This window comes from Spermophilus citellus (genome assembly GCF_964194105.1).
Source record: "Spermophilus citellus genome assembly, contig: SCAFFOLD_241, whole genome shotgun sequence".
Taxonomy (NCBI): Eukaryota; Metazoa; Chordata; class Mammalia; order Rodentia; family Sciuridae; genus Spermophilus; species Spermophilus citellus.
The window spans coordinates 63,881-87,601 of record NW_027672865.1 but is presented as its reverse complement, the minus strand read 5'-3'; the positions used below and the strand labels follow the sequence as shown (position 1 = coordinate 87,601).

The 23,721-nt window shown below is 41.3% G+C and overlaps 1 protein-coding gene and 2 long non-coding RNA genes across 3 annotated transcripts; all 3 read right to left on the bottom strand.

Moving 5' to 3' along the window:
• Positions 1-114: 114 nt before the first annotated feature.
• On the bottom strand, positions 115-6,646 carry LOC308640511. Its single transcript, XR_014020292.1, has 3 exons — positions 6,466-6,646; positions 4,602-4,782; positions 115-388 (listed from the first exon to the last, which is right to left on the bottom strand). It is a non-coding gene; the product is annotated as an uncharacterized lncRNA (long non-coding RNA).
• Positions 6,647-6,747: 101 nt separating this feature from the next.
• LOC308640512 (uncharacterized protein) lies at positions 6,748-17,706 on the bottom strand (the record flags this gene model as incomplete). Its single annotated transcript, XM_081312392.1, has 6 exons — positions 17,603-17,706; positions 16,924-16,952; positions 10,400-10,481; positions 8,566-8,639; positions 7,352-7,445; positions 6,748-6,836 (listed from the first exon to the last, which is right to left on the bottom strand). Exons 1-6 carry the CDS (start codon positions 17,655-17,657, stop codon positions 6,748-6,750), a joined length of 423 nt encoding a protein of 140 aa, XP_081168518.1. The 5' UTR covers positions 17,658-17,706.
• On the bottom strand, positions 11,421-15,015 carry LOC308640510. The gene is made up of 3 exons (XR_014020291.1): positions 14,938-15,015; positions 13,716-13,809; positions 11,421-11,528 (listed from the first exon to the last, which is right to left on the bottom strand). It is a non-coding gene; the product is annotated as an uncharacterized lncRNA (long non-coding RNA).
• Positions 17,707-23,721: the final 6,015 nt, after the last annotated feature.

The window sequence follows — 23,721 nt, the reverse complement described above, 5'->3', positions numbered from 1 at the left end:
GATCTAGATTTATTTTTGGAGTTGGACTTTCACCATGATGGTGTGGAGCAGCACTAGGTCTGGAAGGATGCGATTTGACTTTTGTTTCTGGTCTTTCTGTGCTCTATTTTTCACTCTCCAGTGTGCAGTTTCGCAGTGTACTCTCAGCTTTCCAAATATACAACTGTTCATTATCCTGGAATGTTTTTGTAAGTGTTTTCTCATTCAGTTTGACTGTCTTTGGAAGGTCAACAACCTTTTCTGTTAAAATTTCAGTATTCTTAAGGCACTTCTTTTCCTGGTTCTGATATTTTATTGGGTCCATTCCCAGGCTCCTCATAGAGATTTCATCCTTTGTCTTGTGATATTTATGCAATGGCTTGTTGTCTGACTCATCTCTAGTAGGAATCTAAGTAAAAGCAAAGAGAGACATTTTGCTACAATTCAATAAAATGACATTTTATAATTTCCTCTAAAATTAAAGAATAACCTGTATATTTATATGGTGAAAGGGTTTCAATAGATACTCCACTGAAGAAAAATTAGATGTAAACTTCTGAGCTTATAGAAACATAAATTCCCAAAAGTTCAAAAAGTTAATCCAAGAAAATGGATCTATGAGAGTAAAAGGAAATTTCAATTTAAAGAATGTCAGAATTGCCAGGTGCAATGGCACATGCCTATAATACTAGTGGGTCAGGAGGAACCAGGAGGATCACAGGTTCAAAGCCAGCCTCAGCAATTTAGCGAGACCATGACTCATTCATTAAAAAATAAATGGCTGGGGATGCATCTCAGTGGTTCAGCACTCCAGTTCCAAAAAAAAAAAAAAAAAAAAAAGTAAGGATTGAAAAATTCTGAATTACAGCAGACTGATAGAATAGAGTAACTGAACAGTTTGCCAATGTTAAAAAAAAAAACTTTGCAGAACAGAAGACAGAGAGACAGAACCACATATATAATCTCATTCTAGAAAAGACATAATAAACATGCAAATGAGAAAAGATAAGTTCTTCAACAAATAGTGCTAGGAAAACTGAAAACCCATATTTAGTATGAGAAATTTAACCTCTATTTCTCACCCCACACAAAACACAAAGTGGATCAAGGACCTAGACATTAGGCAAGAGACCCTAGGCCTATTAGAATGTGAACAGAGAGCCTACAGAGGACTGGGGGGGGGTGTTTGTCAGTGACACCTCAGATAGAGCATTAATCTCCAAAACAAACAACTCAAAAAAACTTAACACCCAAAACCACAAAACAGAACAAATAATCCAATCAATAAATGGACCAAAGAACTGAGCAGGCACTTCAAAGAAAAAGACATGAACACAGTAAACAAATAAATGAAAAGAAGTTCAACATATCTAGCAATTAGAGAAGTGCAAATTAAAACTATACTGAGATTGCAATTTCACTCCAGTCAGAAAGCCAATGGTGCAAGTAAAATGTGGCATATATACATAATGAATTTTACTCAGCAATAAAAGAGAATAAAATCATGGCATTTGCAGGTAAATGGATGGTACTGGAGAAGATAATGCTAAATGAAGTTAGCCAATCCCCAAAAAACAGATGCTGAATGTTTTCTGATCTAAGGAGGCTGTCTCACAGTGGGGTAGGGAGGGGGATCATGGGAGGAATACATGAGTTCTAGATAGGGCAGAGGGGTGGAAGGGAAAGGGCGGGGGCAGGGGGTTGGCAAGGATGGTGGAATGTGGACATCATCATCATCATCCAAAGTACATGTATGAAGACACAAATTGGTGCCAACATACTTTACATACAACCAGAGATATAAAAAAATGTGCTGTATATGTGTAATAAGAATTGTAATGCATTCCACTGTCATTTATTTTTTAAAAATCAATAATAAAAAAAGAATGCAAGTTAACAAAAAATGTTGGTGAGGATGTGGGAAAGAGTTTCACTCAAACATTGCTGATAGGACTGCACAGGAAAGCAGCATAGAGATTCCTCAGAAAACGTGGATGAAACCATCATTTGACCCAGTTATTCTGCTCCTTGGTGTAAACCCAAAGGATACTACAGTGACACGGCCACATCAATACTTACAGCAGCTATTCACAAAAGGTAAGCTATGGAACCAACCTAGGTGCATTTTAACACATGGATAAAGAAAATGTGTCATATATACACAATGGAGTCAGCAATGAAGAATAATAAAACTATGGCATTTGCCAGTAAATGGATGAAACTGGAGACTATCCTGCTAAGTGAAGTAAGCCAGTCCCCCAAATCCAAAGCTTAATATTCTCCTTAATCTGTGGATGCTAACACAGATAGGGGTGGAGGAGGGAAGAACAGAAGTTCATTGAATTAGATAAAAGAGAAGAACAGGCTGGGAGGGGATGAGAAAGATGATACAGTGAACCTGACATCACTTTTCAATGTTCACATATGAATACACGACCAGCCAAACTCCACATCATTTTCAACCACAGGAATGGGATCCTAGTTAGAATAAATTATATGCCATGTATGTATAATATGTCAAAACACCTCTACTGTCATGCATACCTAAAACAAAAAATAATAATTCACTGTTTTTTATGTTGATATAACTTATAGAATTTTATTCTCTACACTTTAAACAGTTAAAAATTGCAAATATTTTATTATGTACCTACCTGTTGGGGTAGCTTCACTGGCAAATAAAAGAACATTTAACTTTAAGAAGAATAAGTTTTCAGTCTGACAGCTCAAGCATTTGACCAGCCTAGTACCAGCCTTAGCTCTACATGTACTCAGACACACAAGAGATCCCCAAGTTCTTTTCCTGAAAGTATTTCTCCCTTATTATATTTCTAACATTTTGGAGCAAAGTATGAGAATTGCCATCTACTGATAAATGATATATCCAGGAATAGCACTAACCACATGTATGTATACCAATGAACAATGTATCACAATTCTGAAAAGGAGGGTGAGGCTAAAGACATAGGCAAGTTGCAAGATTTTTCTCCAAGTATTTTGCCTCTGCTCCTAGTGCCCATCCACCAAGCCAGTTATTTCTTTCCTGTGAATGGATAAACACCAAAGAAGGCTTGTGTTTCAAAATACAAATGACAAATAAGGCAAAATGTGCAAGGCTCTGCTCAGAAAATCCTGAGATTGCTACTCAGCAGCATTTGTTTCATCTCAGTGAGGTTTGATACATAAGTCAATATAAGAAAGGGGAAATAAACTAACTTTATTGATCAGGAACAAATACTTACCAGTAACTTATTCTAAGAGCATATTATGGTATGCCATTGTTTCCAAAGGTGTTTTGCACTGAAATAAGAAATTACTTGGAGCAAAGTGTTTCTCTTCTCAAGAATGAGGAAATGATATACAAAATCATGGTCCTCACTGGCCACACTTTTCCTCCTTACTTAACAGTGGGAGCAATAACACACATTAACACACCAAGCGAGTGAAGTCACTACCCAAAAGTAAAACATCTACTATTAGAAGTAAGGGTTTTGATATCATAGAGAAATCATCTATTCCTGTGGAAAATATTAAAAGGCCTTTCTCTTGATGAGGCTACTCTCAAAGCCATCATGGTACTGCTGCAGAGAAATAGAGTTGACTTAAGAACATTACTGAATTCAATGGGACAAAAAATGCCACCCTCACCCCCAAAATATGTACATTATGGTTATGTATATATGGATTTAAAACCCTGTATACTTTTCCATGATAATTACTGTTTAAAATGTTACACACACACACACACACACACACTTGAAAACAATAGAGAAAAATAACTCAGGAAACGTATCCTTTTGGCACATATCCATCTCTTTTTGTTTGCAAAGATGTTTTACTGAAATTCCATATTGTAAATTCTGGCATTCTGTAATCATGAAAGTTGTCTGTAGGTTTCATTTTGTTCTGCTAAAATCTGCAAGTTCACTTCAGCAAGGTTTTGACCACATATCAGCATGTAGTGGAAAGTCTAAACACTTAATTAAAGAGTGGTACCTTCAAAAAAAAATAAAACCTCAAGAGTAGGTTTACTCTTTTATTTATTTATGCATAAATGACTTACATTTCAACTGCACAAATGACAGATAAATGTCAGAGTGAAAACATTTCTTAAATATAGGTAGAGATGTAACTGTGAAAGACTTTAAAAATGTATTTAAGTAGTTTTATAGCTATTTATTCTGTATCTTAACATAAAAAGCCCTAAATTGGCATTTATATCAGTGATCAAAGTCAACTTCTTCTTTCAGTAAACAGATGCTAAGATTTGCAGTAACTGATTTTGCCATAGATGCCATCATTTAATTTTAGAGTCAGATAACACTGTGTTTTAAACCCAAAGAGCAGTTCCTACACCACATACAAATGCTTTGGGAGACCACAGATTGCTTATCGACGGATGACCTGGAAGTCTGTATTTCCTGGCATTGTGGGCGATGTCTGAAGTGTGTGGAAGTACACACACATGATGACTACATGTGGGTGAATCTGCCCAACAGCACATTCCTCAGACCACATTGCCACCATTAAGTGAAACATGGCCACATACAGTAAGTTAAAGGGATTTTATAAATCATACAGAGGAGATAAAGAATTTGAAACTCTACTGAAGGGTCATTTACCTGATCAAAATGATTTCTTGCAGTCCTCAATTTCATACCCAATGTATCGACAGAGATTTCAGCTTGCTTTCTCACTTTATCTTCTTTGTTATATTCTGCTTCTTTTTCTTTTAACTTGTCCTTATTTTTTTCATGTAAAAGTTCATCATTTCTTCTCTTTGCCTCTTCCTTCAAGGCATACCTGGAGTTAAATATGGTTATCTTTAAATTAATTTTTGCCAGAAATGAAAAAAAGTCTTTTTATGTTCTGACTCTTTGTATGCTAATTTAAAATCCTAATAAAAATTCTATATTCTCTGAAGCTTTTCTTTTCTAGCTTCACATTTTTAATTTCTCCTTCATTCTTGTCTAAAACATACATAACTGAAAGGCATAATAGAAGACTATTTTATTATTTGGTAAGTTTTTGTTACTAGTAATCATTTTAGATACTACAGAAAAGGAATTTTGAAATAATTTGGTAAGCTGACCAGTTCAAAATGATCTTTTTTTGCACTATCAAAGATCCTCCCCAGTTAAAAAGATAATTTCAAGTCAAATAAGTTTTAAAGACTTATGAGTATGGTAATAATATGATTTCATCTTTATATGTCATAAAATATGTCAGGTATACCTACAATTGACTTACAGTATAGCAGTGTATTTAGAAATTCTTCTTTAAACATATGTTTTGTATTACTGTAACCCAAAACTGGGATAAGAAATCTAATACCTGTTATTACACTTATTTCTGTTTCTTTTATAGCAACATTTTCAACTTACCTTGTTGGTCATTATGTATTTTACAAACAAGTTAAAATCCCCTTTGGAACAAGAGAGAACCTAATATTTAATCCAATTATAAAGATTAATGTCCTTCAACAGATGAATGGATAAAGAAAATATACACAATGAAATATTAGCCATAACAAGAATGACTTTATGTCAATATGTACTCCACTATCATGAACACTTAAGAATAAAAAAAAGTTCTTTCAATATAGAAATCTGAACAAATGTGATTTATAAATGAGAGTAAATTTAACTACATTTATTTTTAATGAATGTTAATGTAAAAACTGTACCTGAGGGTCTAGCTCAGCACTAGCACATCACACTAGTCACACAAAACCCTGGATTTGATCCCAGGCATGAGAAGAAAAACTACAAATGTATAAAAACATGTTTTACGGCAGTGTAGAAAACCTCATTGGTGGAATACAAACTTTCTTGAGCAATTTTGAAATCCTGATCAAATATCTTTTTAAAATTTCCCTACTTTCTATATTAAATTTTTTAAAAAAGTAAACAAATGTAGAATCTAATTTTTTCTCTCCTTTTCTTTTGTTCTCACCCCCACCTTTGGCACCAGGAATTGAACCCACAGAAGCGACATCCCAAATCTTTTTCTTTTTTTAATTTTCAGACAGGGTCACACTGATTTGCTTACGACCTTGCTAAGTTGCTGAGGCTGGCTTTGAACTTTTGATCCTCCTTCCTCTGCCTCCCAGGCTGCTGGAATTATAGGCATGTACCATGGCACCTTGAGTGTAAAATGATTTTTTCTAAATACTATTTCTTGAAACATTAATTGTAATAAAATAGTTAAAAATATAAACAAATAACACCAAATTCTGTTAGTTAAATAAATAGAGTTCTAGCAGAAGGGTTTCCATATAGCCATTAAAATTGTGACAGGGAAGAATATGCATTTAATTTTGAGAAGTAATCACATTTAACAATATGTTATCTAGTTTGTAAGAAATTTGAATTTTATTCAAATTTTCTCCCTTGCAAAATGCCAACAGACAAAGATTTTTCCTTCTTATTTCAACTGGAATAAAGGAAAGGGTTCCACCCCTACTTTGAATCTAGGATATGATACCTCAAATCATGGAGTTGTTGTTTCAGTTCTGCATTTTCCTGCTGAAACTCTGATAGCCCCTTTTTCACCTCAAAATTCTCATTTTCTAGTTGTGCATTTCTTTTTAAATGTAGTGAACACTGTAAACAGTGATGGTTTTTAGGTTTTATTTTTCTTTGAAATCGCAGAACATCTTTCTGGGTTTTCAACAAAATAACAGAATCTGTAACAAAGAAAAGAAAGTAGAAGCACAATATGTGAGTGATTTTCATATATGAATGCTGTATATTTCACATACATTATTCATACCAATGTGTCCCGACAACATGTGACATGTTTTGCTGTTTCTGCAGAAGAAGCAGAAGAGACCAGACCCTTCTTCAGCTTAAAGTCTAATGGAGAAGACAGACACATGAAAACCATTATAAATAATAAATTCAGAGAGATGATATAAGATAAAACAATCGAGACCAAAAAACACAAAATGCATTCATACACAGGTAATGTTCATAATGGAAACTCCCATATTGCCTCAAAACACTGATTACCCTGGTCTTTTCCATCTGGCACGTGTCTGAAATCTCTCTGCCTCCATGGCTTCTTTTCATTTACTCGCTGTGTTCTCTCTCTCTCTGCCCTTCTCAGTGTTTATCACCCTTTCCCTTCTGCACTGCATGATTTCCAACTCCCCTGTGACTGTGTGTGTCTTGTAGAGAAACTAAGAGGGACACCCTCAGTGTAACCTGTGGCTGGACTCTGGATCTTAAGAGAGACAACTCATTATCTTTCTGGCTTTCTCAATTCTACCTGTTTACTAGGTTCATTTCTCCAAGTATTAGAGTAACCAGCGCTCATGTTAGAAATCGATATTCCACCCCCAGAACTGTTTAGAGTGTGTTGTTCTTACCACGATCATGTCCGTCTGCTTTGTCTTTTGCTCTATGTTGTTTCTCACCAGATGAGAGAGAAACCTGCATCTGCGGATGAGCCTCAGAGAATATCTGCAAAATGAATGACCCCAATGAGTTGTATGAAGATTTCGTGACCATTCGTTTAGACACCACCCAATTTTTGGTCTAAAATGTAGACAAGTCCAGACTGAACAGTCATCCTTTCCACAGGGCAACCTAGCATTTGTGATCCAGACAAACCTGAACTCTATTCTTCCTATGGCTCTGGATTTGTTAAAAGCAGGGCAGAGTTCACAGAAAAGGCATCCCCTGACATCACACTAACAGAGGTGTACACACCCCAAAGAAGGGGAGGAACAAAATTCATTGTAACTCTTTCTCCTTCCCATTGCCCTTCACATGTAAGAGTGTTTTTCAACTCTTATTTAAAAGGATTTTTGAGGAATACTCTTGATATTACATGGGATTTCACATTATAAATGCTAGACTGACAAAGTTTTCATTTTAAAATATGAGACTTAGGTGTTCAGTTGGGGATCTGACACTTGGATCAGACCCCTGCCCAAGGACCCACACGTGCAGGCCACGTGACATACATCTAGATGCATGCTACCTAATATTGCCCTGGGAATGCTGGCAATGTCAGAAAACATGGTGAGATGGCATCTCCAAATTCCATCATTCCCCTCTTGCTGCATCCAAATATATTTCTTTAACACACACTAAAGACATTTTGATCAAATACTCAACATATGGACCGATTTTCTGCATGCATGAGAAACTAAATGGAAAGGTCACCACAGAATAAAAATCATTCAACGTGGAGCAAATGACAAGTGATTTTCACCAGGTTGTTTAGTGTTTGGCAACCATCACCCTTCGGTAGGAATGTATCCAGTGGCCATCACACTTACACCATTCATGGTACAGGTCCTTATTCCTCAGTCTCATGTTTCATCTCAATGTTTTTCCTTTTCAAGGCGCTTCCTCACGTGGAAGGACCAGTGGCATTTAGACACCTTTTACCTCCATCACAAAATAAAGTTTAGCTCTAAGTTGACATGATTTCTAGTGCTATTTTCAGATTCTAACCACTTAAGGGGATTTTTAGAAGAAGACTACTTCAAAAGTATTTTCACCTGGCCTCCTTTATTCTTCAACAAGGAAAACAAGAGGAAACCAGGAATAAAAGAGTTGCATGTTGACATACCAGTGGCTGGCTATGTTGAGTGTCACCAGAACTCTCATGCTCTTCCTCTGAGGTCACATCAGAATGGGTCTCTGCTGACAAGTGAATACATTTACTCACAGTCCTTAGGACTGAGTTAGGTAAGTGAATGTCGATCTAAGTAGAAAGCGGTAACTGTAACACCAATACAACTAAATGTTCCCAAATACGCTTTCCAAGTCAGTTGAATGTCAGGTGAGGAACTCCTGGTTTTCATGTTGCACGGTTATCCTTTCCTTGTCTTTGCACCTTGGGTTGGACCAGGCACTTGTGCAATCTTGTCAACTACTCTACACTTAGTTCTATCCCTTGGCCATTTTAGTTGGCCACCGGGGTCCTCTGCTGACTGGACTGAACACAGCCATTCTTCAGCCTCTGACTTACAAGCAGCTGTGGATAAGATGTGCCTGTCCATCTGCACCCAACCAACAATGACTTCTTCATGGAGTACTGTTCCTGATCCAAATCATCAACACACAACAGGACACCAGGTTCAATGCACAGCACATCTCCAAGATTCATCTGCTCAAGGTCAATGTGATTTGTTCAGAAACAAACTTGAACTTCCACATGAAAGAAGGGCTGAATGTGGGAAAACGATGGCTGCATTCTAAGCTGCGCCATTGCATGGAGGCCCAAGAAGTGGATGAAGAGGTTCTCAGCAAGGTGAGTGGAAGAGGGGTTCATTCAAATTTCACACTGGACACTCAGAAGGGCTTATGGATTCAGAAAGCTGTGTACCACAAACAAAGACAGCCCACAACCTGAAGGCCAACACCAGAGCAGATCTTTCTCAGACCAAGGGAGGGAGAGGAGAGGAAGCTGCATTCTAAGTTGGGCCTTGGTGTGTGTTGCTAAGAAGAAACCCAGGATCAAAAATGCTGCCTGAGCTGGTCTGACCACAAGGCTGCTCTCTGCTGTGGTGCTGAAAAGCCTGCTCTTCTCTCCATGGGTGAGGGGAGTGCTAGGCAGTAGCTGTTTTTGGAGAAGACCACCACAGTGGATCAGTTCATGAAAAGAGCATGCACACACACTGACACACACACACACACACACACACAGAAACACAACAACAGGATCATGGCGGTGGCAGTGCCTATCAAGGGACTTCAGCTATGCCTCCTGAAACATGAGAGAAACTGGTGCAGATTGGACTATACCCATGAGACTTGGGTTGGAAGGGCGATGGGAAACCTGTGTGTCTGGCAGTGAGTGGCACCAGGACCCAAGCAGGCAGAGAAAAGGTCCCAGAGACAGTGGTTTTTCTGGAAAGAGGTGCAGAGAGAGGAGAGAAGCCAGAGGCAAGTAGCCAGGAAGCAGGGGACGGTGAGAGATGAAACGTTGCAGGACCACACAGAGGAAGGTGTAAAATGGGTCTGCATTGTCTCAGGATAGAGGGATGGTGAGGACTGATGCAGAGTACAGGGAAGGAGGGACAGGCATAAGGACTCAGTGAGGCACAGCTCCTGTTAGGAAAGATTTCTAGGAAGTTTGAGAAGGCAGGCCTTTCACATTCTGAGCAGAGGCTCAGGTGACATTTGCACAGTAGCTAGATCTCCCCATAGGCTGGAAACAGCGAGAATGGAAACAGCATCAGAGATCCATGAGAAAGCCCCAGTATGAAATGGAGCGGAAGCAGTTCAGAATGGAGGGATGTTCCCAGGAAGACGGAGGAGAGATCATGTGCTGAGATGACTGCCAGACATTGGGTCACATCCTCCCACCTCCTTGGGACAATGACCTTACACGTGGGAAGGCTGCTAGCATTTCAGTTGTTTTCACACAGTGTCCCCTGGAATGTTGTAGTGCAACTTACCTGATCTGACTGTCTCTGCTTCTGCCTTCCCTGGTTCTGGACATGGGTCAGGCTCCTTTACTGTGACGGGGGGCTCAGCGTGCTTGGAAAGAAGAGAGGACATAAAGGGTGTGCACCTCCCCACTGCAAAGGGAACCATTCAGCATCAATGTAGAGCTTTAATTACCTTCGTGCAAGAAGAGGCATCCCAAGATGCTGAAACACAAAGGGACACACTGTCAACACAAGTGAAGAGCACAACACAACTCATACCTTCCTGGAGTCTGCACATAGAGCTGAGGTGCATGGTTTTGCTTTGCTCAACAGCATGCTACCTGCTGGGTTTCCACGCTGGCTGGTTCTGGCCAACAACAGTCACGTGACTGAAAGCTACTAAAGGAGCTTTGTGAATAGGTTTCCTGGAACATGCACTTTGTTTCACAAAATTAAGGTCATGTGTCCGATGATCATAAATAAAACAGAAAGGGGACCTATGCCAATGCCAAGGTGCAGATTGATGGGGAGCTCAGTGATCTCCCATGGCAGCCGCCAAGAGGGGCCCTGAGAGATTCAATGGCAAGGCCCAAGTAAAAACAGAAAAAAAAAAAAACAGCCAAATTACTTATCTCACTAGAAACCTGTGGGAAGGGTTTGATTCCTAGGATTATAACATTTCCTCCATTTTTCCTTCCATTTTTTTAAAGAGAGAGAGAGAGAGAGAGAGAGAGAGAGAGAGAGAGAGTTAGAGAGAGAGAGAAAGAGAATTTTTAATATTTATTTTTTAGTTCTCGGCGGACACAACATCTTTGTTGGTATGTGGTGCTGAGGATCGAACCTGGGCCGCACGCATGCCAGGCGAGCGCGCTACCTCTTGAACTACATCCCCAGCCCTATCCTTCCATTTTGGTTCAGGAAGGCCAAAGCTGTATCCAGACTCCAGGGGAAGGTCAGGTTCATTTCTCCACAAAGCAAGACATGTGAAGTAGTGAGCTGAGATACATATTTTGACAGGAATCGCTAGGACACCTATAGTTTCTCATACCCCTGTGGGACATTGGTTCCTCTTGTGCATCCTCTTCTCCTGTATTCTCTGGTGTAACCGGACTAGACTTTCGTGATCCTCTCGCGTGAGAACAGATAGATCCCACATCTAAGAAATAAAGTTTGACCAGTGTAAACAACTGAGACATGGTGATCCAAAGGGCCAATGTGAAATGGAAGGTCACAGCTATATCATATATCAGCAATCATTCAATACACACGCTAACACACCTACAGACAAACACACTCTCTCACACACCATATATGACTCAGAGTTTGTGTTTGAAGAATAAGTCTATAAAAATTTCTACATACAAGTGAGTTTTGTTCTCTGTAAGTTGCTCATTTCTTAAGTGTATTTGTGAAAGGCCTGGCTTTATAAAAAATTAGAATTACTTTTCGAAGGAAGACTAACAGTGAAATTCAAGAATCCCCAGGCCCATGCTTTCATTTTTAGGAACCAGGAAGAGAGAAAAGAGAAAGAGAGAGAAAGAGTCGGGGGGAGGGAGGTGAGTGTGTGTGTCTTTAAAAACAACCAAAGATTCTGAAATGTCATTTTGCTTCTTAGAATAACTCCATTGGACCCACAGCCAGCAGCATGTCTGGTAGGAACTGAGAGGAGATGGTCATAGTCTGCAATTTGTCCCAACTCTACCAGCCCCTCCTGGTTCAGATGATGGACGGGTAACAGAGTCTCACATATTTTGGAAGCTACATATACTGATAGCACCTCAATTGCCTGCTCTCAGTTTCCCCATCATTCCCTCCAAGATTACACAGATAACTTCATTCATTCCCCATTTCTCTGTCCTGGGACTTTTTAAAAGAACATCTCAACCTGTGGTCTTGATTTTCTCCAACTGACATTCTGTCTATGGGTTGTCCCCACTCCTCCTTATTCCCCAATTTAGTGAGGAGACCTAAGAAATATAAATCCTGTACTTGAGTCCCTCCCCCTTGCAAAGACAAGATCAGAAAGAAAAAAAGATGTATGCAATCCCTCGATCACACTCATGCTCCAGTGGCTCTGCAGCTAGCTGTGCTAAAGGGAAATCCTTCCTGACCCCTCTACAGCATGGCCTGCAGATCCTGGTGACTGGCATCAGCTCCACCCTAAGGAGCGCAGATGCACAGACCAGCTCAGTCAGAATGTGCATTTCCTACAGGGTCCCCAACAGAGGATCTATTAGACTTGGAGAGTCTGGGTCTCTACTTAGTCTGCTGCTCATTTCCTGCCTCATGTGCCTTCCAAGAACAGTCAGGTTTCCTCCAGATGGTGGTCCCCAACCTGGGGGTGAGAAGAGTCCTTTCTCCTTCACTTACTCACTGTCTCTCTCTCTGCCTTTCTCAATGTTTCTTCCCCCTTCTCCTGTCCAGTTTCTCCAAAGTAGGGGTTAGAAACCCATGGATTTGGGCATCTGCACACCATTCCATTCCCCATCCCGCTATCTCTGCCCTCTGTGCATTGTCCCAGGTAAGCAGCAAGAAACTATGATATTCTTTTTTTTTTTTAGAGAGAGAGAGAGAGAGAGAGAGAGAGAGAGAATTTTTAATATTTATTTTTTAGTTCTCGGCGGACACAACATCTTTGTTGGTATGTGGTGCTGAGGATCGAACCCGGGCCGCACGCATGCCAGGCGAGCGCACTACCACTTGAGCCACATCTCCAGCCCCTATGATATTCTTTTATGTAAACATACAACATCACACATGGTTTCAAGAACATTTCAGTTTCAAAACCAAACCAAACTAAAAAAAGACCTGTCCTTCTTCATGATCAGTTCTCCACATGTGAGTTCCTTTTTAATGACAACTAAGACAGGAGTGAGTGGTGAGAAAACGTATTCACACCTTGAGGCACGTGCATAACTGCAAACTCCCATGTTCTTTCCACACTTTAAATACACTGGTCTTTTCCATCTGGCACATGACTGAAATTTCTCTGCCTCCACGGCTTCTTTTCCTTCATTTACTCACTGTGTTCTCTCTCTCTCTCTCTCTCTCTCTCTCTCTCTCTCTCTCTCTCTGCCCTTCTCAGTGTTTATCACCCTTGCCCTCTCCACTGCATGACTTCCAACTCCCCTGTGATCTGTGCGTGTCTTTAGAGAAACTAAGAGGGACACCCCACTATAACTGGGGCAGGATTTGGGGCCTTGAGAGAATGAACTAATTATCTTTCTGGCTTTCTCAATTCTACTTGTTTACTGGGTTCATTTCTCCAAGACTAGAGTAACCAGCGCTCATGTTAGAAATTGATATTCCATCCCCAGAACTGTGTGGACTATGTCCTTCTTACCACGGTCATGTCCATCTGTTTCCTCCTTTGCTCTATGTTGTTTCTCACCAGATGAGTGAGAAAGCTGCATCTGCCGATGAGCCTCAGAAAATATCTGCAAAATGAATGACCCCAGTGAGTTGCATGAAGATTTCATGACCACTCTTTTAGGCATTACCCAATTTTTGGTCTAATTAAAATGCAGATGCGTCCAGACTGAACAGTCATCCTTTCCACAGGGCAACATTGCATTTACGATCCAGATAAACCTGAACTCTTCTCTTTAATGGCTCTGAATTGGGTAAAAGCAGGACGGAGGTCACAGGAAAGGCATCCCCTGACATCACACTAACAGAGGTATACATACCCCAAAGAAGAGGAGGAACAAAGTCATTGTTAGTCGTTCTCCTTCACATTCCCCATCAAATGTAAGAAGGTTTTCAAGTCTTACATGAAAAGAGTTTTAAGGAATACGCTTGTTATTATGTGAGATTACATATTGTAAATGCTGCACTGACAAAGTTTTCATTTGGAAATATGTGACTTAGATGTTCATTTGGGGATCTGACACTAGGATCAGATCCCTGCTAAGGACCCACATGTGCAGGCCAAGTGACATACATCTAGATGTATGCTACCTAAAATTCACCTTGGAAATGCTGGCAATGTGAGAAAACATGGTAAGACAGTATCTCCAAATTCCATCATTCCCCCATGCTGCATCCAAATACATTTAACACACAGTAAAGGTGTTTTGATCAAAATAGTCAACATATTGGCCGATTTTCTGCATGCATGAGAATCGAAATGGAAAGGCTATCACAGAATAAAAATCATTCCACTTGGAGCGAATGACAAGTGATTTGCTACAGAATGTTGAGCCTTTGCTGATGATCACTCTTCTGCATGTATGCATTCAGCGGCCATCACATTTACACCATTCATGGTCTGGGTACTTATTCCTCAGTGTGTTTCACCTCAATGTTTTCCCATTCAAACACCTTTCTCATGTGGGAGAACAAGCGGCATTTAGAAACATTTGCCTCCATCACTAAATAAAGTTTAGCTCTAAGTAGACATGATTTCTAATGCTATTTTCAAATTGTTGTTACATGTTAAGCCATAAATTATGATGCCTAAACCCCTAAAGACTACTTTAAAAGTATTTTCACCTGGCCTCCTTTATTCTTCAACAAGGAAAACAAGAGGAAACCAGGAATAAACGATTTGCATGTTGACATACCTGTGGCTGGCTATGTTGAGTGTCATCAGAACTCTCATGCTCTTTCTCTGAGGTCACATCAGAATGGGTCTCTGCTGACAAGTGAATACATTTACTCACAGTCCTTAGGACTGAGTTAGGTAAGTGAATGTCGATCTAAGTAGAAAGCGGTAACTGTAACACCAATACAACTAAATGTTCCCAAATACGCTTTCCAAGTCAGTTGAATGTCAGGTGAGGAACTCCTGGTTTCCATGTTCCACGGTTTTCCTTTCCTTGTGTTTGCACCTTGGGTTGGACCAGGCACTTGTGCAATCTTGTCAACTACTCTACACTTAGTTCTATCCCTTGGCCATTTTAGTTGGCAACCGGGGTCCTCTGCTGACTGGACTGAACACAGCCATTCTTCAGCCTCTGACTTACAAGCAGCTGTGGATAAGATGTGCCTGTCCATCTGCACCCAACCAACAATGACTTCTTCATGGAGTACTGTTCCTGATCCAAATCATCAACACACAACAGGACACCAGGTTCAATGCACAGCACATCTCCAAGATTCATCTGCTCAAGGTCAATGTGATTTGTTCAGAAACAAACCTGAACTTCCACATGAAGGAAGGGCTGAGTGTGGGAAAACCATGGTCTAGAGCAAGCTGCATTCTAAGCTGCGCCATTGCATGGAGCCCCAAGAAGTGGGTCAAGAGCTTCTCAGCAAGGAGAGTGGAAGAGGGGTGTTATTCAAATTTCACACTGGACACTCAGAAGGGCTTATGGATTCAGAAAGCTGTGTACCACAAACAAACAAAGCCCATAACCTGCAGGCCAACACCAGAGCAGATCTGCCTCTGACCAAAGGAGGGAGAGGAGAGGAAGCTGCATTCTAAGTTGGGCCTTGGTGTGTCTTTCTAAGAAGAAACCCAGGATCAAAAATGCTGCCTGAGCTGGTCTGACCACAAGGCTGCTCTCTGCACTGGTGCTGAAAAGCCTGCTCTTCTCTCCATGGGTGAGGGGAGTGCTAGGCAGTAGCTGTCCTTGGAGAAGACCACCACAGTGGATCAGTTCATGAAAACAGCACGCACACACACTGACACACACACACACAAAGAAACACAACAACAGGATCATGGCAGTGCCTATCAAGGGACTTCAGCTGTGCATCCTAAAATATGAGAGAAACTGATGCAGATGAGTCTATACCCATGAGACTCGGGTTGGAAGGGTGATGGGGAACCTGTGTGTCTGGCAGTGAGCAGCACCAGGACCCGAGCAGGCAGAGAAAAGGTACCAGAGACAGTGGTTTTTCTGGAAGGAGGTGCAGACAGAGGAGAGTAGCCAGGAAGCAGTAGACGGTGAGAACATGAAAGCTGCAGGCCCACACAGAGGAAGGTGTAAAATGGGTCTGCATTGTCTCAGGATAGAGGGATGGTGAGGACTGATGCAGAGCACAGGGAAGGAGGGACAGGCATAAGGACTCAGTGAGGAACAGCTCCTGTTAGGAAAGATTTCTAGGAAGTTTGAGAAGGCAGGCCTTTCACATTCTGAGCAGAGGCTCAGGTGACATTTGCACAGTAGCTAGATCTCCCCAAAGGCTGGAAACAGGGAGAATGGAAACAGCATCAGAGATCCATGAGAAAGCCCCAGTATGAAATGGAGGGGAAGCAGTTCAGAATGGAGGGATGTTCCCAGGAAGACGGAGGAGAGATCATGTGCTGAGATGACTGCCAGATATTGGGGGCACATCCTCCCACCTCCTTGGGACAATGACCTTACACGTGGGAAGGCTGCTAGCATTTCAGTTGTTTTCACACAGAGATCCCCTGGAACGTTGTAGTGCAAACTTTCCTGATCTGACTGTCTCTGCTTCTGCCTTCCCTGGTTCTGGACATGGGTCGGGCTCCTTTACTGTGACGGGGGCTCAACGTGCTTGGAAAGAAGAGAGGACATAAAGAGTGTGCACCTCCTCACTGCAAAGGGAACCATTCAGCATCAATGTAGAGCTTTAATTACCTTCGTGCATTCAGAGGTGTCCCAAGATGCTGAAACACAAAGGGACACACTGTTAATCCAGGTGAAGAGGACCACACAACTCAGACCTTCCTCCACATAGAGCTGAGGTGCATGGTTTCACTCTGCTCAACAGTACGCTATCTGCTGAGTTTCCACGCTGGCTGGTTCTGGCCAAACAACAATTATGTGACTCAAAGCTAATAGAGGAGCTTCGTGAATAGGTTTCCTGAAACATGCAGTTTCTTTCACAAAACTGAGATTATGTGTCAAACAGGCATAAATAGGACAGAAAAGGGTACCTATACCAATGCCAAGGTGCAGACTGATGGGGAGCTCAGCAATCTCCCATGGCAGCCACGAAGAGGGACCCTGAGAGATTCAATGGCAAAGCCCAAGTAAAAACAGAAAAATATCCCAGCCAAAGGGCTGGGTTTGTGGCTCAGTGACTGAGCGCTTGCCTTGTACATGTGAGGACCTGGGTTTGATTCTCAGCACCACATAAAAAGAAAGAAACAAACAAACCAACCAACCCAGCCCTCCCCCGCCAAAAAAAAAACCACCATTCAAAGTACATATGTTACTAGAAACCTGTCATTTCTCAACAAAGCAAGACATGTGAAGTAGTTAGCTGAGATACTTTGACAGGGACACTAGGACACCTATGGTTTGTTTCTCATACCCCTGTAGGACGCTGGTTCCTCTTGTGCATCCTCTTCTCCTGTATTCTCTGGCATAACCGGATTAGACTTTCGTGATCCCCTCGAGTGAGAACAGATAGACCCCATATCTAAGAAATAAGGTTTGTTTGGTGTAAACGATTGAGACATGGCGATCCAAAGGACCAAGGTGAAATTGGAAGGTCACAACTTTATCAATAATCATTCATCTCTCTCTCTCTCACACACACACACACAAACAAACACCCATATATGACCCAGATTTTGGATGCTTGAAGAACAAATTCTATAAAAAATTCCGTTTACAAACGAGTTTTGTTCTGAGGAACTTAGGAGCACCCTAAGCTCGTGGGAAGGGTGCTCCTGCTGGTACCCAGATTCAGTCTCCTGCCTGCTGGGTGACCTTCTCTTCCTCTGTGTCCCTCTGCTCACCCCCTGGCCCTCACATGTCTTCCTCCTCAGCCCCTCCCCACGCTCCTTGTCCCCTCCTGCCCAGCTCGCCTGACCCTTCACTTCTCACCCAGGTCCTTGGCACTGATGGACCGGGGCCTCCTGGCCTTGTCTGAGGTGGTCCTGGGGCCAGTTCGGGTCTGGTGTGGACAGAAGGGCCCTGCGCTGCACTGGGGGGGTCTTTCCCAGTTGTCAGGCGGCAGTGGTGTTGCAGGTAGAGACCCCATAGCATCTCTCCCACTCTGTCTCGGGAGGAATTCGTGGTCCATAAAATGAGCCTGGATAGGTAGCACCATGCCATGCCCTGGAGTGGCTCTGCCTTTGAGCTAGCCACCCCAGGCCTAGCTATCCCCACCACTCACATCTTGGTGGCCATTAGTCTTCTTGTGTGTGTGTGTGTCTGTCTGTCTGTCTGTCTGAGACACAGATTTTTTTCCCCTTCCTGGTGAGTATACAGCAGTCTCTGCTGGCTTGGATTTTACCTTCCTTAAACATTATAGCTCAATACTCACATGTGTATTCATTTACATATTTATTTGTTATTTGAATGTGTCTTCCTCTGTGAAATCTTTTTTGAAACTTCTCATCTGTGTTGTACTCTGTTGGGACGTGTTCCCCACCCTCCCCCAAATATATGGACAGTACTTTGAGTATTCTGCACTATAAGCACTTGATTGTGAACTAAAAACATCTCCCACTCCAGATCTGACCTTCGAACATGGGACACACAGTGACTCAAAATGACAGTAGTAGGATTTTTTAGTTTTTCCATTTTTTGGTACCAGGGATTGAACTCAGGGGCTCTTGACCCCTGAGCCCCATCCCCAGCTGTATTTTGTACTTTATTGAGAGACAGGGCCTCGCTGAGTTGCTTAGGGCCTCACCATGGCTGAGGCTGGCTTGGTCTCACGATCCTCCTGCCTCAGCGTCCCGAGCGGCTGGGATGACAGGTGTGCACCACTGGGCAGAGGACAAAGTAGGATTCACAGAGGCAAAGCCCTGGAGATTTACATGGTGCAATCTTGGAAAGAGGAAGTCACAGAATCCAAACCTGGAGTGCTTCTGAACCCCAGAGATTGCAGGTAAATGCCAGAGCCCATACACCCGGTGATGGGGTCAGCAGGGTCCGCTCACAGGATGGAGGTCACAGTAACAGGGGTGATCTGGTCGACCTGCACCTGGGAGAGTTTCCCAGAACCTGGTTAAAGGCAGAGCTCATTCCTGCTACCTGAACAGGGCTTTGTCCCCTGCTCTGCTTCTGTGTCCGACTCTGTCCACTGAGCATCTTAGGTTTGCTGATCTCTGAATTTTCTCAGTATTTGAGGCAGTGTCTTGTGCAGCTCTGTCTTTACCCCCACTGTTTTGGGTCCCATCCCCTGTCTTGCATAGGATGCCTTTTATTGTCCTTGGGGGGCTGCCTTTTCTGAAATTCTGGCAAATTCGGTGAGCAAGGACAGGCTCAAGCAATTCTATGTATGATTCCCCCCCCCCAGTGGCAAAGTGAATTTTTTTTCCTGCAATTAAATTTATTTACATGCAGTGCTGAGAATCAAACCCAGTACCTCACACGTGGTAGGCAGGTGCTCTGCCGCTGAGCCACCACCCAGCCCCAACACCACTACCTTGTGAGAAGCTGCAGTGCCCTGGTCACAGGGTGTCTTCAGTCTAAAGTTCCAAGCCTCTTTGGAATGTGAACTGGGTGTTAGGCCCTAAAGAACCTTCCCCCCTTGGCCTTAGACCACCTGCCATCATTCACACCTTAACAAACATTCTGAACTAAACACATATTTGCATTGAACCACCCTGATCTACATGGGGGGGGGTCATGCTCACATCAATTTCCTGATGGTGCTTCTTGTAGTTTTGGGAGTTGATTTATTTTTGGAGATTGGGTTACTTCCTCAATTTGGAGATTGGGTTACTTCCTCAGTTCTACCTCCTATTAGATTGAGAGCAGATAGGTTTGCTGCCTCGTGTGTCTGTCATCCTTTGGGGCCGTGTGTTTGTGACAGCTTGTTGTCTGGGTTTGTGACTCGTAGGGACTACGGTTGGCTGAGGATCTCACCAATATTTTTGCCTTGGTCAAGGTAAAGGGGCATTGGAAATTGCTTCTCTCTCTCTTACTGTCTCCTCTATGTGTTTTTTTTTTTCCCAAATGAGGCATGAGATAGAAGTATCTCTGAAGTGGATATTTTCAAGGTAGGAATTTATTCATAAGCTATTAGAAGCTGCAAGTGAGCTCAGAAAAGTAACAAGATTCGAGATCCGTCAGTGGTTTCTGTACATGAGAAAATAAAGACTCAAAATGAAATTAAAAACAATCTTAGTGACAATCATATCAAAAGCAGAATACTTAGGAATAATTTTTAGAAAGTTGTGGAAACCTGAATGCATGAATGTTTATATATTTGTATGTGTACAAATATGTATATATTTATATAATAACTACCTATAAATAATATATATTGAAATCTAGAACACATGGCTTCTTTTTAGAAGATCTAATAACATCCCTAAATCCCATACTTCTTTTTGAGAGCTTTACCTTTGTCACAGAAGACACACGAGAATGTAAAGTGTGCAGTGGGCGTACTTTTCAAAGGTGATCACGGGCAGGACTTGGTCAGCAAGTCTCCCACCCTATCTGCCCACCCACAAACACCTCACCCCTTCCACCTCACTTGCATTCGACCACCCAAGTCCACACCAACTCCTCAAATGCAGCTTGCTTGCAGAGAATGTGCATGTCAGGGGCCCTCTGGGGGTCCCCTGGCAGAACGCCATGACAGCCTGGGTAATGTCACATGACCTACTGGACACTCCAGATCAGTTGAGTGTGTGACAGGTACAAAGAGAATCAACATGTTGTTATCTCGTTGACTAATAAAGTAAAAGACACATAATCTCTCTCTCTTTTTTTTTTCCAAGTTTTGGATTGCTTCTTTTCAGTTTGATAAAATTGGGCTGAAGAACAGTTTCCTATATTTTTTTGTTGTTTCTTTGGGTGTAGGAATTTAAGTTGTGTAACAGTGAGTTTAGCAATACATACACAGGGGAAAAAAATCAGTGGTAGAGCCGAGTAAATAATTAATATATTTGTCAGAAAGCGTATTATATATTCATCGTGGTGTATCACCCAGACATGAACAAAAATAAAATCCTGGAATGTTAAGGAAGATAGATGGAATTGAATGCATGAATGTTTATATATTTGTATGTATACAAATATGTATATATTTATATAATAACTATATAAATAATATATATCTATAATTTACATATATATGTTATATATGCAATATGTATTCATTGTTTTATATGCAGGGTGTTTTTTTTTTTTAATGGACATTCACGTTGTTTTCAAGAAATGGCGATTGTGGAGAGGGCCACAGTGAACTTGGGAGTGCAGATAGCCCTAAAAGTGGATTTCATTTCCTTTCATGGTGGTCATGGTCACTGTGGGTGGTCAGCCTGAGCGCAGTGAGGTGTGCCTAGAAAGTTGGTATAGACCACCTCTGGTGTGTCTTGAGTGTGTTTCTAGAGGGGAGTCAGGAGGCAGGGGGAAGAGCACATACACATTTATGCATTCTATCAATTCTGTTTTTCTTAAGGACCCTGGCTAATCCAGGTATATGCTCAGAAAAATATCTGAGTCATATGGTATTTCTAGTTTTAATTTCTTGAAAAACCCCATATTTTTAAAAAAAAAATATTTTAAAATTGTTGATATACCTTTATTTATTTTTTTCAATATATTTTTTCTTTTTTTAGTTTAGGTGGACACAATATCTTTATTTTAGTTTTATGTGGTGCTGAGGATCAAACCCAGTGCCTCATGCATGCTAGGCGAGTGCTCTACCACTGAACCCCAGCCCAAGCCCAATAAACTTTATTTTATTTTATTTATTAATTTATCTCTATGTGGTGCTGAGATTTGAACCCAGGGCCTCACACATGCTAGGCAAGCACTCTACCATTGAGCCACAACCCAAGCCCTCATATTGTTTTTCATGATGTCTCTATTAGTCTGTATTTCTAGCGAGAATGTCCAAGTGTTTTCTGAAATAGAATTGTTTTTTTCCAATAATTTCAAAACAACAAAAAGATTACCTGCTCATTGCAGCACATGCTGTGTCTCAGGTATTTGGGAGGTTATTTTGGGAGAATCTCTTGAGCCCATGAGAGGTTCAACATAGAGGTCCATCTGAAAATATAATAAGATGTTCAGGAGTAAATTTCCCCAAACAAGTGAAAAAATTACATGATGAAAATTACACTGACATATTTTAAAAATTAAAGATCTGAGAAAAGATGAGAAATCGAATGTTCCTGGATTTGGAAGTCAAGACGCCAATCATTTACATATTGATTTAAAATTCCAGCGCAGTCACTATCAGGATCTCCACCTGTTTCTTTATGGAAATTGACAGTCTGATTCTGAAATTCACAAGGAATCAATCACAAGGGCCCCCAAGCAATCTTGAATGGAAAAAAAAAAAAAAGCAAACTTGCAGGACTCATGCTTCTTCTGTATTCCAAACTTGCCATAAATCCACAGTAATCAAGAGAGGATGGTACTGGCAGAAGGACAGAAATGTGGGATGATGGAATAGAACCAATAAACCCATTCGTAAACTAATTTGAATGTATAGTTTCCGAACACGTGGTGCTGGAATATCAGATCTCTACATGCAAATAATTAACTTGGAGCCCAGTTCCATTCCATATACATGAGCTCCAAATGGGCCAAAGACCTAAATTAAGGAAATAATACTATAAAACTCAAAGGAAATATAAACTCAATTTCAGAGGATATGGAGACAGAGCGGGGCCGCGATTCTGGTCTCTCCATTACACCTAAAGGAGACAGTGATCTGAGAGGTGAGTGTCAAAAATGAAAGGGAGGGGTCTGTGGCCTGGGAATGTGGTAAGACTTGGGAGAATTGAAGTTCCTGAGATGAACCCCAAGTTTGCCCTGTGGTTGGTTGGTGGTGTGGGCTCTGCAGGCAGACAGATCTGGGTTTGAATTTCTAACCCTGCCCTGTAAGAGCACTGTGGTCTTGGACAAGTCACATGACTTCTGTGAGCCTCAGTTTCCTGGTCGGTCCAGTGGGGATGGTAATAATAATTTTTATCCTACTATAAAGGGTAAAAATTAAATGGGGGTATGTGAATGGCTGACTGCCCTGGCTGTTGCACTCAGCAATACATTGTCGTATGTATTAAATGTGATTATTTCTGGTTATAAGGATTTTGGTACATCCCTTTTTACCCACGTTCTTCTATCATAATATGCCTTTGTTGATTTGATGCCTCATTAAATTTTAAGTTCCTTGAGGTTACGTGTCTTCAGCACCTAGCAAGATGTCTCACACCCTCGTACTCTCCAAGAACCAGAACACATTTACTTAATCAGTAGATCAGGCAGCCAGCCATTAGGCAATTCAGTTTTGTAAAAAAAAGTTTGAAGACTGTCACACTCAAATATGCATAAAATAAAAAGTATAAAAGCAAAAATCATTGTGTCTAAGGCATGGGTATACCTATCAAATTTGTGCTTTAATATGAATGTACACTAAAAGTGAAGAAGAATAATTAACATTTTTTAAAGGTGGATGTATTAGAAGTGGTATGTAAATAGTGCTCCTGCTGTGTGACTGTCTCAGGGCAC